The 15,911-nt window shown below is 41.3% G+C and overlaps 1 protein-coding gene across 1 annotated transcript in view; it reads left to right on the plus strand.

Moving 5' to 3' along the window:
• The first annotated feature begins 11,193 nt into the window (after positions 1–11,193).
• Positions 11,194–15,911, plus strand: part of RBM46 (RNA binding motif protein 46) — a 30,680-nt gene continuing 25,962 nt past the window's right edge. The window contains exon 1 of the mRNA XM_024198252.1: positions 11,194–11,344. Coding sequence (XP_024054020.1) covers positions 11,194–11,344 — 151 coding nt within the window. The remainder of the gene's footprint in view (positions 11,345–15,911) is intronic.

Here is a 15,911-nt window from a genome sequence, read left to right on the forward strand (position 1 = left end):
AAAAGAAGATGGGCTGTGAGGGAGACACTTGTTTAAACTCACACAAAAAAAGCAACCTTTGATCATTAGAAAAAATAGCAAGGGGAAGGTATTAAAACGATCCAAAGATTCATTTGATTAGTATGATCAATCTAAAGCGTTCTCCTGTATGAAAGTCCCTCATTTACTCAGCAGATCCATTCAGCTGAATTAAGTCTCTTCATTACTGAGCACACACAATAAGAGGTATGGGCTTCGTGATTGTTCCCATTGAAATAAATGGGAATTCTGTCATTGACGTCAGTGGGAGCAAGCTCATGTATATATTTTTTTCTCTGGTCTCTGTTGCTAATCCCTATAGAAATCTTGTTGACATGTTCAGAGCTGCAGTCCCTAATCACTATGAGCTTTGATTTAAATTATGACTCATAATTAATGTATAGATTTAGTAGCTTTATTTAAATGCATCCAGCTGGTGCTGATTTAGCACTCCCCAAATGTGCCAAGTCTTCTGTAAAATCTGAGATGCATGTTTTCTCTTTCCTTTGATTGTTCTGAAGTTCTGATCAGTAATAGCTGGAATTTCTTTGGATATTGCACACACACGTATAATTCCATCCCATATCCACTTATGTTGAAGCTGGTTTTTTTTAGTGCCTCTCTTCATGTCAAATAAGTTCCTTGAGTTTCTTTTGGACTCAACACTAATGTGCCAATTTGTCACTAAGAGAAAAATTAACAGTGGGGCTCAGTGGTCAATTAGGTTGTCATTCATGTAGTTGTGCAGCAGGTAACATGGTTGTATTTTACATGGGATGGAAAGACCTGTTGTATAGCCAGAAAGATATTCAGTTGAGTTTCATGACTTGTTTAAATTTAAAATAAATAAATTAATGGAGATATCCTATCTTCTAGAACTGGAAGGGACCTTGAAGGTCATCAAATCCAACCCCCTGCCTTCACTAGCAGGACAAAGTACTGATTTTGCCCCAGATCCCTAAGTAAGTGGCCTCCTCAAGGATTAAACTCACAACTCTGGGTGTATCAGGCCAATGCTCAAACCACTGAGCTATCCCTCCCCCCTTTCTTTCTTGGCAATCTGCTTCCTTTATTCCAAGGTGCAGTAACATGTCTTGAACTTTCTGTTTGCAGTTAATATATCTATGAATACATTTAATTCTTGCTAATCTTTCAGTGAAAGCTGGATTATATCCCAAACAGCTAATCAAAGTTCATGGCTCTAGGGATGTTCAAGTTGGAAGTAGAAATTGATGAAATCTGGTATTTTCTTTGATGAAATCTTGTTTGTTTACAAGGAATGTACAAAGTCCAGCTTCTCCGAACAGAGGAGGAACCAAGAATAAAAGAAGCAGTTTCTTAGCCTCAAGCCTCTTCAACTTGCAGACCCTAAAGCTCTCTCTATAGCTTTTTCTAGGGTTACATTCTGCTCACAGGCCACTATTTGGTTTTCTTGATTTTTGCCTCTGCCTGTTCTTGTCTGTCCTAAGTTTCTGTGTGTTCTCCCCCCGCCTGCCACCCCATGTGTTTGACAGATAAGGAGAATCCAAAGTTGAGAAGTCTTATGGTCCCAAGATATCTATAATTATGTGGTAAGTCAAGAAAAATTCACTGGTATTTTTGTTCTAACAAGATTCACTTGACTTTATGGTAGGCATCACCACAACATCTATTTTAAATTATCAGTGTTTCACTTGCAAAGAGTGAAGCTGAATACAGGTTAAGTTGAACAAGTAGAACTTTATTAAATCCTCTGCACTGCACTATGTGGCTGAGTTGCTTCCAGCCTAGCTCCCCATATTCCTTATTCTACTGGTGTTCCATCAATAAGAGTCCTTTCAGAGAACATGGGTCTGCTGATTCCAGTTCCACTGATCATGATACAATCACTATATAGTGTAAAACTTTTTTGTTATGGTATAAACTTTTTCTTGAGGGCCTTCATGTACCAGCTGAAATAAAATACTAAGTACTGAACTACTAAGAAACAATAAGACCAGCTATCATTGATGGTGCAAAGGATAAGAAAGGCCTTCTACTCCCTCCTGCAGCTCACAATGTACCCTGAGGGACCCACCTGAGGCATGTTGTCCAGCAACCTTCCCTAGTCTCCTCTAAAGGGAGAACAGTTGCAAGAACTGGTTTGTGGGAGAGGAGCTTATAAGGCCTCTTGACATCATCGTCATTCTCTCAACTCTAATTCTTTCCTATTTGTTGAATTGCTATTGATTATTGGTCCTCCTTCATCCCATTTCTCTTCTAGCATTGCAACACTTCAGCTGCCCAATTTCACTGCCCATTATATTTCTTACATTCCTTCTCTTTCCTACCCCCTCTTCCTCCTTCCCTTTGAAACTCCCTGCCCACAGATGCCCTCTTCTTTATTCATTTCCTTCTCGATTCAATCCCTTCTTCTCCACCACTTCAGCCTTGAATGTATCCCCCAAACCCTGAATTTTTGTAACAAATTATATAAACACATAAACAGAGATGTAAAACCAACATGGAACTAACATGGTAGATGCTTGTTATCATGCTGATCATTATGCTTCTATGTTGTATCTCTTTTTTCTCCACTCTGTCTGATTTTGTCTTTTAGACTGTAAACTCTTTGGGGCAGGGACTATGTCTTCCTATATGGCACGGGAACCGGCTCACTTTTTTAAATGCTAGTTAAAGTTGCCAGTGCTCAGTCTATATCAGAGCTCCTATGCTTGGAGGAGCAGCATTGGTGGTGGTAGAACAGTGACATTCCCAAAAAGTTGAGAGACAAGGTGGATGAGGACTATTGTTTATGTACTAACTTCTGCTGGTGAGAGAGACAAGCTTTCAAGATACTCTTCTTCAGCTCTGGGTTGCTTGAAAGCTTGTCTCTCTCACCAACAGAAGTTGGTCCAATAAAAAAAAAAAATTACCTCACCTGCCTTGTCTCTCTAATATCCTGAGACCAACCCAGCTACACCACCACTGTTCCCAAAAATGTCTATTGTAGATGTCAGCTGGAGAGATGCAAAATCAAGTGAAACTCTGGTGCTGATTACATTTTGCACTAAGGATTTGGACTGTTCCCATGTGCACTAGAGAAACATTTGCACAAGTCGCTGCAAACCAAAGCGCCCTAGTTTTGCACAGCTCTGTTTTTTTAAATAACATAATATCCCCACCTAGTGGCTAGCTAGGAAGTGACATTATCTACTGCAATAATATGGTATAAGAAGCCATTATTATCATTGCAGCTTCCCCTCCTTATAATCTACCACTACCCATACAGCAAAACCCATAGTTCTTTCCATAACATAAATAAGGAACAATTAACTTTGGAGCCTACTAATATAAAGTAAAAGAAAGTAGACACTTGTTAAGGTGAAATTAACCACAAAAAAGTACTGAACATTGCAGTTTGTTTCATCTCTGTTGGATTCCTGACATAATTAAGGTTTGGAGCCATCACCCTTATTCATAACTGCATTTAACATTTCTGATTTTAAAAAATAATTAGAAATAGAAATGAAAGCATTCTATGGCCATAAAGATGTGAAAGAATTGACAGAAAGTAGCTAAAGAAAGTTGTTCTCTACCTCCCTAGTCCTTTAGGTCATCTTTCTCCTTTTCTTCCCTTCCATTTTTTGACTGTCATTTCTGTTTCATATTATCACCATTTTCCTTTTCTCTCCCCCATCCTCCCAATTCTTCCAGTCAGCTTCTTTACTTCCATGAGCTACCATCAGGAAACAATGATTTTTCTTATTGATTGACTGAAGGCACTGCTTGGCCATAGGGGCAATAGATTTTGGAGGCAGATATACAAGGTGGCAATAACCAATAGGTGCTGTAATCCACAGGCTAATATACAAGGTAGTAGGTATCTACTATGCTGATACGAATTTGAACTCTGCAGCTTGGGAAATAAAACAAACACATTACTAAAAGTTTTATACATCTGTTTATGTATGGTTTTCTTTTTAAAATCCTTCTTGCCGCTGAAATAAAAAAAGTTACGGGACAAATTCTGTTGTCAGGTGTATTGGCATAAATATGGAGTAATTACATTTACTTCACTGAAATTACTCTGAACTGATGCTTGTGTAACTAAGTGCAGAATTTTCCCCAAGATCTACGTTTAACATTTACTGTACATATACATGTGCAAATTCAGATTCTACTGACCCATTCTTCACAGATGTATTCCTCGCTCTAAGAACAGGTAATCGCATCAAAAGAGGAAGAAAGTGCTATAAAATGTTTTCTTCTAATGACTCCTTCAATAGTATCAGAATTCCATAGCTCATAATGAAAAAAATCCACTCTTTTAAAGAAGCAAACTGTACAAAAGTAAATGGCACTCGTGAAGAAGAAAGACCCTTGAGGCAGTATAACTTTACATAGGAGGATTCCACTAAACAGGCGTTTGCAGTTACCTGATCAAATGGAAACTAAATTAAAATGTATTGATGGACTGAACTGAATGCTTTTTCTAGACTGTTTACTATAATTAGATTTACAATTAAATAGATTACATTTTAGGTCTAGGTTCTGTAGAGACCTTTGTCTAAACTTCAAAGGATGTCTGCTTCCTTTTAAAGTATTTGCCCTACCTTCACATCAAACTTGTCAGAGTACAGAAATGCTACATACCAGCTTTTCCAGCTCCAGGACATAGTAAAATTTACTCTGACAAAAAACCTTATTTTTCTATAAAAATGTATTACAACTGTAATAATAGTCTACTCCAGGAAAATATGTGATGAGACTTGCTGACATTCCAAACAAACAAAACAGAACAAAATTATGTACTATAGTTAGTTAAAACAGCTGACGAAGAAAAGAAAAGCAACTGTCACACTTGATACTAAGTAGTAAGATGAATGGGAAAAGATATTTTCAAACATACCCAAGGGAATAAATGGAATGATCTATGCCATGTTCTATCCTTGTTCTACATGCCTCAGATCAGTGAGAGTTGTGAACAGATCTGCCACATTCATACAGTAATTTAGGGCCCACTGATATCGATGGGTGCAGGATATAGCACCTAGGCAAACGGCACATTTTACTTAGATTCCAAGTACGTTTTTAGCTAGAACTTATGCCAAATGTATTTTGTAAAGAGCAAGTAACTCTACTGTAAAATGCCCCCTTTACACATCTTTATTTAAGTCTTTGCTTATCAAGACTAAAAAGATTAAAACATAGCTGTACTTAAGTCCTGATTCAGCAAAGCACTTAAGCATAGCATTAAGTGTTTTGCTGACTAATGATGATTTCCTGAATCAGGGTCTTGTTCTCCTGTCCTCCAAATAGTTGTACATCAAAACCAGCAGAGTTAAGCCTGGCATTAGTTTGGTGGTCTCAGTTCAGTTCCAGTGGACAGGTGTCTATGTCAAAAAACAGTCATCACAGCTGATATTGTCACTCTTGTTGGCAGTTTTAGTAGAGATGGGCATGAAGATTTAATTACCCTTCTGCTTATATCACTTGTTCTTTGAAGCTTGACTACTGACAAACACTTGAGTGGAGCAAGGGCAGCAGCTTCTCTTTTAAAGACCTACTCCCAACAAGAAGGAAGGAGGAGAGGCAATTGAAAAAGGAAGAGCCAGAGAAGAAGGTAAAAGGAAGGAGACAGAGGAGAAGAAAAGGAGACGGAACTCACTTCTCATGCACATACTGCTGTTTATTTGATATACTTACACAAGTGCATAGAAGATTTAAATTAACTAGATTTAAAATTGTTTAATAAAAATGTGTTTTAGTAATCTTCTTGATGAAGAGGTTGCATAGTTCTGACATCCGTGTTTACTGCAAAATAATGACATAGGTTTGGAACACTTTCAGCCAATTAGATTTTCCCTTTCATTCAAGCCATTTTATAAAATAAAAGGAAGTCTGACCATAAATTTGTGCAATCTATTGGCTACTGTGGATAGAAATTAGATAATATTCATTTACTATTTAAAAGAATATTATTCAGTTTCTGTACAGTCAATGGCAGACAGCAATACTTCGGAAGTGTCTGGTACAGCCCCACACAATGAGACCTCACGTGCATGGAATCCAGAGAAAACACTCCGATTTTTTTTTTAAAGTTAGAAAAGAAATATACCTAGCATACTGTAAAATAGCAATAACTAAAATGGAATTTCTTATTGGGTAGTGACTGATCTCAGGCAGTGGAAAGCCTGAGTTGCTGCCAAAATGCACTGGCTTGTTAACATTACATACACTCAATTCCCTCATGTTAGAGATGTCATGACTCATTTGGATGAGGTGAAAATGATTGTAGGCACCTACACTGAAAAATGTGGTGCCCCTCCATGAAAAGTGATATCACTGGGTACACTATTAAGCTTTTACTGTTAAAAGTATTAAATGTCAAACATATCATTAAAGCATTATTCTATAAATAACAATAATGGAACAAACCATCTCTTTTGAAAAGAAATTAATAAACTGATTAGCTGAATTGTCTACCATGACATATTAGAAATTACTTAGAAATTGGCACCCATTTAAAATTAGACTAAAAGTACTGAAGCATGTTACTATAGTGACTAGAGTTATAATTTCTCTGATTCACTGGAATATGAAATTAAGCATTTAAATATTAAAGTTGGGGAACTTCTTTAATGAGTTAAAAGTTGTATGCTTTTTCTTTAATGACGTCATTGCTGTGCAGTCCGGGTGGAATAAGTACACAATACTTTGATAACAGCAAATTAAAATGCCCACAACCAACAAACTTTACAGACTTCTGGTGCAGCTGATGGATGCCCATCAAATGTATATGACATGGGTATGGTTCTGCAGCTATGCTCTGACCCCTGAGAAATTTTGTTGGGGTTCTGAGTATTGTGTAAAAAATACGTGGCCTCCAATTGCCACAACATTGCTGTGGCATTTAAGAGATGCCTAGCTCCATTATTTAATTTAATTTAATGGAGAGATAAAATAATTTTAAATTTCTCTCTCTTGCTATGTATCTATTTTGTAATTGTGGTGATTATTAACTGGTACCAATGGGGTTGTATAAAACTGATTTTTTTGGTGAATGTTTCTGCAATTTTGTTTCAGGTAACTTTGCACCTGCTATATGTGCTACCTTTTTGCAGAACTGTTTAAGATTGGACTTTCAAATCACAGCACGTGAAAACATATGTTAGTCTGATTGCAACTTTACATTTTCACTCGGCAATGGTGTGACTTTCAGAAAAGCTCAACATTTCTCAGACACTCCATCGTGCCCCCCCCCCCCCACTTTTTTGCAATACGTTAGTAAAACTGAAGTCACACTAAGCTGAGCAAAAATCGCGAATTGCGCAGGTTTTCCCTCAGTTTGGCTGTATTTGCAGGAGCAGAGGTAACAGTGGATTTACAGCCCTATGTATGAACACGCTGTACCCTAGCAGGCTGGGATTCACATGGGAGAGAGGAGCTCCGACATTGCTATGAATTTTGTCAGCATCAGGGTAAGAAGCCCTCCCAAGCCCACTTCACACCCCCTCCCTTCTCCTTCAACGCCGCACTCACATGGTAGCACCTCTCTCATTGGTTCCTTCATACCCTCCTTTTAATTGGTCGCACACCCTCCCTCAACCTCCAAGGTTTTTAAAAGCTTTCCCCGCCCTACTCGACTCTCGACACGTTCTGATTGGTTGCTGGAGCCCGTCAATTTTGTCAGGTGCCTACTCGGACGGCTGCTGATTGGTGGCGCTGGGGCGTCAGACAGTGCCACGCGCCGAAGAGTGGGAAAGTCGGTCGTCGTGGTGGTGCGGAATACCACGCGCGTGAGAAGGGCGGTGGCAGGTGAGGCGCTCGCGCTGCCATTGCCCCTTCCCCAGTCCCGGGAGTCGCCGTTGGCGGTAAGGCTCTCCCGGGAGGGGGGCTGTTCAACGTTCTGTGTAACGGTCCCACCTCGGCGGGTGGGGCCGGGTATCTTCAGCCTGAAGTCCCTGCCGCGCCGCTGGGATGGGCGGCGGCTGACAGCCCAGCGCGGGTGCGGCCCCAGAAGCCCCGTGGGGGGAAGCGGGCGGGGGGCTCTGGACACAGGCGCTGACTTTCTCATTTCCCCGGGATTCTCGACTCCCGCTTTGCTCCAGACCGTGCCGCCACACCACCCCTTCCCCTAAGGCTCCACCCCTACCCTGCCTCTTCCTGCCCTGTTCTGCCCCTCCCTGAGCACGCCCTGCCCTTTCCCTTCCCCTCCCTTCCAGTGTCTCCTGCCCGCCGCTGAACAACTGATCAGTGGTGGGTGGGTGGGTGGGTGGGAGGGAGGGAGAAGCTGATTGGCGGGGCCTTCCGGTGGGTGCTGAGCACCCACTATACTTTTTCCGTGGGTGCTCCAGCTCCAGAGCACCCTCAGACTTGGCACCTATGGCTCTGGATGGAAAAGCGCCTCTGTGACTGTTGCTCCAGTGACTCCAAGGCAGCACCAAGAGACCCAGGGAGCCTCTCCCCTGCCACCCTTCTCACCCTGGGACCTACTCCCACGCCACCCCTGCCCCACACCCGGGCCTTCGTCCGCCTTCCCTGCCCCTTTCTCACAGCCTCCAGCGCTGTGTACAGCCACCCCAATCCCACAGCTCCCTGTGCCCTGCCAGCCAGCCCTTCCCCCTTCATCAAATATAACGTGCCCCTTCCCTGCCATGTAGGTCTTGATGTTTTCACAGATATCCCCACCCCCTTCCTGCCAGCTTGATTGGACTGGGTGAAGCAGAGGAAAATCTATTTGTCCCGTGTGGTGTCCTATCAGCAGTGAGACGTGTGTCTGCCAAGCCAGGGTCTGCTAAGTGACTGCTGTTCCTTCTGGGCATGCGTGGCCTGCATGCTGCCAACCACGGTAAAAGTAACCCAGGCTATGTCTACACTTAAAACAGCTAAAGCTCCTCAGCGCAGCCACTTGCCAGTTCTACAGTGGGGTTCTCCCTTTGTTGTAAATAAGCTACCTCCCTGAGAGTTGGTGGGGTTGCTAAATTGATGGAAGAATTCTTTGGTAAACCTGGCACCGTCCACACTGGGGGTTAGGCTGGCATAAATGTGTCAGGGGTGTGGACCCCTATAGACAGAGCTATGCCAATGTAAATTTTTAGCATAGATCAGCCCTAACAGCTATTGTGGCAAGCTGCAGTCGTGCCACGCTCACCACTATCATCATCACTATCCAGGAATTACCAGGACAGAATTATTCCACTTTCTTTTCCCTCATGCCCGACTTAATCTCCGTTTTAATGCAAAGGAACGGCAGAGAGGGTGGGGTGAGCAATAATAAATAGTAATAAAATAATAACTAAAGACATTTTAATTCATTGGTCTGTTTATGTGTGATATGTATTTAAGTTCTTATTTTCAAATAGCAGCCTTCTTTCTATGGATACTTTTTTCAAACACTTATACTTCCAGATGTGTATGTTAATTTCAATGAACAAAGGCAAAATAACTTACCTGTCTGTGTAGGTGTTAGCCTAACATGTGCCCATGCAATGTTTTGCTGCTTGAAAAATGTATACATACAAGGTTTCCAAGTGGAGGCTGCTTTGGAAATCAGGCCCTTAATGTTAGTGGTTTTTGAAGTAATTCTCTTTCAATTATTTTTTATTTTTATTTAAAGAAAATACTGTTCCTAGAAATTTTTTTCATACAAAATGCTTTCCCTAAAATTTTGAGGTATAATAAATATTCATCTAATTTACTTAATCTATCTAATAGTTCTGTATGAGGAGTAGGACATTTGCTTGTATAGAAAAAATGACTTTCTTTTGACTTTCGTTTGTTACTATTTTAAGATTGTATATTAAGCATGTACGCATTTTGTTTTTTATGTTTGTTCACTTGTGCAAGCACAGTGTCTGTCCCTGCTTCAGAACTGGTTTGCTCATTTTAAACATTGCTGACATTAAAATTATAGTAGTGAAATTAGCAAACTTAGTTTAATAGAAATTTAAAAAAATCATTTGAGTGTTTTTAAAATTGATTGATTGTTAAATTCAAGTTGAACTTTTCTTTAAAGACCAGTTGGAATTGAGCATGTTTTAAATATTATGGAGAAACTCTGAAGTACTCTAGTTTAAATCCTTCTAAACTGAGATAAGGTTGTACCATGACATGCTGACTTGAAATATTTATGATGATAGAATTACTAACCCCACTTTTTTCAATTTTTTTTAAAAGTCTTGTTGAGAGCTACAAAATAGGCTATGTTTGAAGAAAGTGAGTGGTAATTAATGTTCAGAAGCAGCAAAATGCATCCTGAGGTTTAACAGAGGCTGTCCTGACTCCAGTTTGACCTTGCCTCATTGTTGCCTCTTACATTGCACCCTCTGGCCCTCTTACAAGTTTCCAGGCCCCTGAAATACCACCTAGTTGTGAACTAAGTCACTTTTAACAGCTTTTAATGAAGAATATAAGTAAGGCTGTTTGCAATCCAGGATGGTATTACTAAAAAGATAAGGGTCCTTATTTCATGCATTTGTGGGGATTTGTAAATGGAGCAAGGGCCTGGAAGCTGTTCTCTGAGGGATAGGAAACTCCCAAACAGTAGCAGGAAGCTCAGCCTGTCAGGAACTACATGCTGCCTCAGAGAAGAGCTGCAGTGAATAGCTCTCTGCAGACCTCTGGCTCTCCATAGTGGCAGGAGTCCTGACTCCAGGAAAGGTACTGAGCTGAGAACCCTGCTGGAGGGGAATGGAGGACCCAGGTGGGAATGGATAAACTGATACTTGACTCTAAGATCCTGGGGTGAAGTCTTACTTATATTTTCATTGGGTTTTAGGTTAATAAACTAGACCCCTCAGAAGGGGCATTGTTCCCTACATAAAGCCTTGGTGAACTTATTAATGACATTAGAGGAAACTGTGGCAGAAAGCGCTGCACTTGGCCACCACGTGACACTCCATTGGCGAGTAAACCACATAAAACAGAACTTTCAGGCTATATCCTACAGATTATTAATGCTTATGTGTACTGTATTCTCATGCGTAATTTTATTGTAATAAATGAGACCATATTTGCAAGAAAATATATAGATGATAACTTGATAGTTTAGAACAAAAAAGCTTACTCCTTCAAGGGAAGAATTTCATGAGGTAAAGTTGAAATAACTTATGCTGTTACTTTTCTGGCTTTTAGTAGCTATTGTATGTGGATAAGTTTAGAATTCTGTATTATGAAATTTTATCTTAATGTTTTGTTGAAGATATTGCAAATATGCATGACGAAAGTACAGATGTAACAAATGGATGTGGCAAAATCCGAACTGGTACTCAGAATGAGGCTGCCTTACTAGCTTTGATGGAAAAGACTGGCTACAGCATGGTTCAAGAAAATGGACAAAGAAAATTTGGTGGTCCTCCACCAGGTGAGCATTTGTTTGAAATTATAAAAATACCAGGCCAAGTTCTGCCTTTACTTTTTTCCCAGTTAAACCACTGAAATTGACATTTAGCAAAGAAAACAGGGAATTGAGAATACATCATATTGTTAAGGGCTTTCCCTTTGCCCCTCCCTTGGTTCTTGTCATGCAGACAGAAAGCAGAAGTCCTGAAGTCTGAAGTGCAGGCAATGCAGTGTTTATTGGGGTTAATCAAGCAAGCATATCCATAGTTCTGTACGCCACAGAGCCTTCCATGTCCCCTTTTTTCCCACCTCCTTCTTCTTGGCAGGCTTGATTATACCTGTAGTGCATGCCCCTGGTCCCATCCCTTACAATTTATGGTCATGTTCTGTTTTGGAGGGTCGCGAGTCTGGGGACTTCGGTACCACCCCCTTTATCCCCATGGGAGGGGTAAGGAGTGCGGCTATGTATTGGCCAGGGTCACCTTTTCTCTGGATTTTTAGTGTTTCTTATGCCTCCCCTCCCCTGCCCGTATCCCCTCTTGCCCTTCCCGACTGGTTTCTTGACCTTGCCTTGAGATAGGAGTCGAGGCAGTCTTCAAGTGTACACTCGTATATTAAGCTCCCACCATACCCAGCAACGCTTAAACTCTCTTCCTTATCTCTTCTCATTGTGCTATAAACGCCATCTGGTTAGGCAGAAGCAACACACACTGTGTTTGTTCTTTGTTCACATATTAGTAAGGATATAAAAATATCAAAAATCAAACCCAAAATTCTATCCCAAGCTAAGAGACAGGCCTATATACTAACACATATGTGCAGTGAGACTAAGGTGACCTGGAAGAAGATACAAGTTAAGGTATAACTTCTTGAATTTAATGCTTCATTTCCCAATTTAACATATCATTAATGGAGTTATTTATTTTAGAATTTTCCTCTTTTTGTTCTAAGGGTGGGCGGGGGGATCCATGTTTAGTTTAAGAATGGTGGCAGGGCAGGGCTGTGGAGGTTTGGACTTAATAATAACTAGGGCTGTCAAGCGATTAAAAAAATTAATTGCGCTATTAAAAAAAATCATCGTGATTAATCGCACGGTTAAAAAATAATAGAATACCATTTATTTAAATATTTGTGGTTATTTTCCACTTTTTCAAATATATTGATTTCAGTTATAACACAGAATACTAAGTGTACAATGCTCACTTTATATTTATTTTTGATTACAAATATTTGCACTGCAAAAAACAAGAGAGTATTTTTCAATTCACATAATACAAGTACTGTAATGCAATCTCTTTATCATGGAAGTTGAACTTACAAATGTAGAATTATGTACAAAAAATAACTGCACTCAAAAATAAAACAATGTAAAACTTCAGAGTCTACAAGTCCACTCAGTCCTACTTCTAAATTTAAATTGGTATTCTATTGCTTAACAGCACGATTTAAACTGCGATTAATCACAATTAATTTTTTGAGTTAATCCTATGAGTTAACTGTGATTAATCGACAGTCCTATTAATAACTCTTTCTTCACTTAAGAATGCACTTAAAATTCTGCTGTGCATGCACAACATGGTCAACTTTAAACAGATATGATTTTAATTTTGAATGAGTTTTCCTCAAATTTTATTTGTTTTTTTTAAGTCACCATGAGATTTACAGCCAAATTTTGAACTATTTCACACTTTTAAAGTTATATGAATAAAGAATTTCTGATTGGAACAAGTAGGGAAACTGCAGTTTTTCTTACTTGGATAATTCAAAACCAGCTCAATGAATTTTGCTCAGACTTGAAGAAAAAATGTTTTTATGCTGAATAATATAATTGAATATTAAGCACAAATGATTTTATTGATAAAATTACAGACAATAGTGGAAACTGCATTTATGCTCTATAGCAGTTGCAGGTCACTTTTGAAAGTCTCAGTGGCTTTGGGCTTGACTGCAATGCAGTATTAGTTCAAGTTATCTACCCATGAGTTAACTCCTGTTGAGTTAGCTGAGCCTGAGTGAGAGCAGCAAAAACGTCACTCGAGCAGCATAGCCTGTATGTATTAGCAGTGCAGAGTAGCTGAGGCACTTACTTTTAAAGGCACTGTGATGTTGAGCTGAGTAATGCCTAATACCTTTAAAAAATCTGGACCCAAGACCCTATAGTATTACTAGTTCAAGCATCAGCAGCACTTGGCCTTCAACTTCCCCTCCCCCCCCCCAATAGGTGAGCTAGTTCGAGTTTAAACCACCACTTGAGTTGGAGACTTGTGTGTGTGCGTAGGATTTGGGTTAGGAACAACATTAGAGTTGTATCTCGAGTTAATGCTGCTGTTCTCCCTCTTATCATGGCCCAATCTGGAAACCAGAAAAGACAGACAGGAGCAGGGTGATTCCATACCCCCACTGTTCGAGCACTTCCTGGGATATGGGAGACTCAAGTTCAAGTCCCTGCACCAAACTGAACAGAGTGGGGATTTGAAAACAGGTCTCCCACCTCCCAGGTGAGTGCCCTAACCACTATGCTGTTGGCTATAATGGGGTGAGGGGGTATTGCTCTCACTTTTTCTTTCTCTGGTATTTTGTGAGGAATGGCTTACCTGGCTTAGGCACCTAACTCCAGGAGAGGGTTCACAGCTGTGAATCCTTAGCACTGATATTGCCTAATTAGCTTTTGATGAACAGGACTTAAGCCATGCCCTTCTCCTCAGCATTTCCTGTTATCTTAATGGCTTGCCACTCAGTATGCTGGCATCTGTGGATCTTTTACAGGTGCCTAACTCTTCCCTGGCATTGTATAGGGAGCCATGGGGCCTAACTTTGGGTTGAGGATTCTCCTGGATGGCAGTTCTCACTCATAGACTTTAAGGTCAGAAGGGACCAATATGGTCATCTAGTCTGACCTCCCGCATGATGCAGGCCACAAAAGCTGACCCCCCCACTTTCCCTTAACTCTGCTGTTGAAGTCTCCAGATCGTGATCTAAAGACTTCAAGTTGCAGAGAATCATCCAGCTTGCGACCCTTGCCCTATGCTGCGGAGGAAGGCGAAAAACCTCCAGGGCCACTGCCAATCTACCCTGGAGGAAAATTCCTTCCCGACCCCAAATATGGCGATCAGCAGAACCCCGAGCATACAGGCAAGATTCTCTAGCCAGACCCTCATGATGGCCGTTATTGCCTAATTGACTAAAATCACGTTATTGTTGTGGCAATGCTGAGTGGAGCAATAGGTTCCTTTGTGGATCTAGGCCTTAGAAGCTTGTTTCAGAAACCAAATTACAAATGTATTCCAGGGGTGATGGGAAGGGGGGCAGTCAAGGGGCCATAGCCCACCCACTTTCCACCACAGGCCTGGTCCCCTTCTCAGTCTCTCCCCCCCCCCCCCGGCCCCCGGGCCCCCCCCCCCCCCACCAGGCCGGAAGCTGGAGCTTGGCCTGAGTAAGAATAGCCTGGGGAGCATGGGAAGCTGTGGGGAGCCATGGACCCTCCACCTGCCCAGGGTGGGGGGGGCCCGAGAGCAGCCCCCGGTCTGTGTCCCTGTTCCCTGGACCTCCCGCCCAAGGCACATGGAGGGTCCGTGGCTTCCCACAGCTGCCCGGGAGGCTCTTCCCATGGCTTGGCTGTGGCTCTTTGGCCCTGGAAGCCCCACCCCCGGTCAGGCTGGAAGCTGGAACTGGGTCAGGGTAAGAGCTGCGTGGGCAGCTGTGGGGAGCCGCAGACCTTCCATCTGCCCTGGGTGGGGAGACAGGCTGGGAACTGCTCTCGTGGGGGGGCCCCCACCCCTGCCAGGTGGAGGGGTCTGGGCTCCCTAGCCTGGCTTCTGGTTTGGCCGGGGGCCAGGGCCTCAGGAGAAGAGGTTGGGCAGGGGTGGGATCATGGAATGGGTGGGGCCTTGTGCCCCCCCCCCCACTCACTTTTCAGTAGAATACGTCACCCCTGATGTATTCTTAAATACAATAAGCATAATTCAACAGAACAAAGGCTATGTTTTATAATTTGGAGATGTTAAGTATAGTCTGTCAAACAATGTGTATAGTACCATTGTTCCCAAACTTCTTAGTACAGCAACTCCCTTACAGATATTGTACAATTTGGTGGCTCCCCACAACTAAATACCATTTATTTTTTTTATTTTTTTACTGTCTCAGGACACTAACTTCAAGAGGGACCACTAGTTTGGTTGGTTTCGGACCTTTATTTAACTATTCAGTTGGTTTAATTATATAATGTGATCTAATCCAGATTTTTAAAACAATAATTTGAAAATTATGAATTTTTGACATGTTTGGACACAACTGAAGATTTTAATGAGAAGAGTGATCCTATTTCAAACTGCATGGTTGCACAGTGTTTTCCAGATTTAAATATTTGTGTTTAGTTTTCACAAATCATAGGTAAAAACCTAGACTCAAAGATAACTGGGAGCAGCACTTTCATGGATTCATCACTGAGTTCTTTATGCTGTCCATTAACAGAAATCCGGAATTCCTGGATTGTTATATTTGAAATATGTGATCTTCTACATGTGATCACTTGACAATGTGATACTTAAGGTTGGTATGGAGTCGTGTGTTACTGAGAATCTGTTTTTAAT

The sequence above is a fragment of the Terrapene carolina genome, unplaced genomic scaffold (assembly GCF_002925995.2).
Source record: "Terrapene carolina triunguis isolate 2854851 unplaced genomic scaffold, T_m_triunguis-2.0 Scaffold66, whole genome shotgun sequence".
In the NCBI taxonomy this organism is placed as follows: domain Eukaryota; kingdom Metazoa; phylum Chordata; order Testudines; family Emydidae; genus Terrapene; species Terrapene triunguis.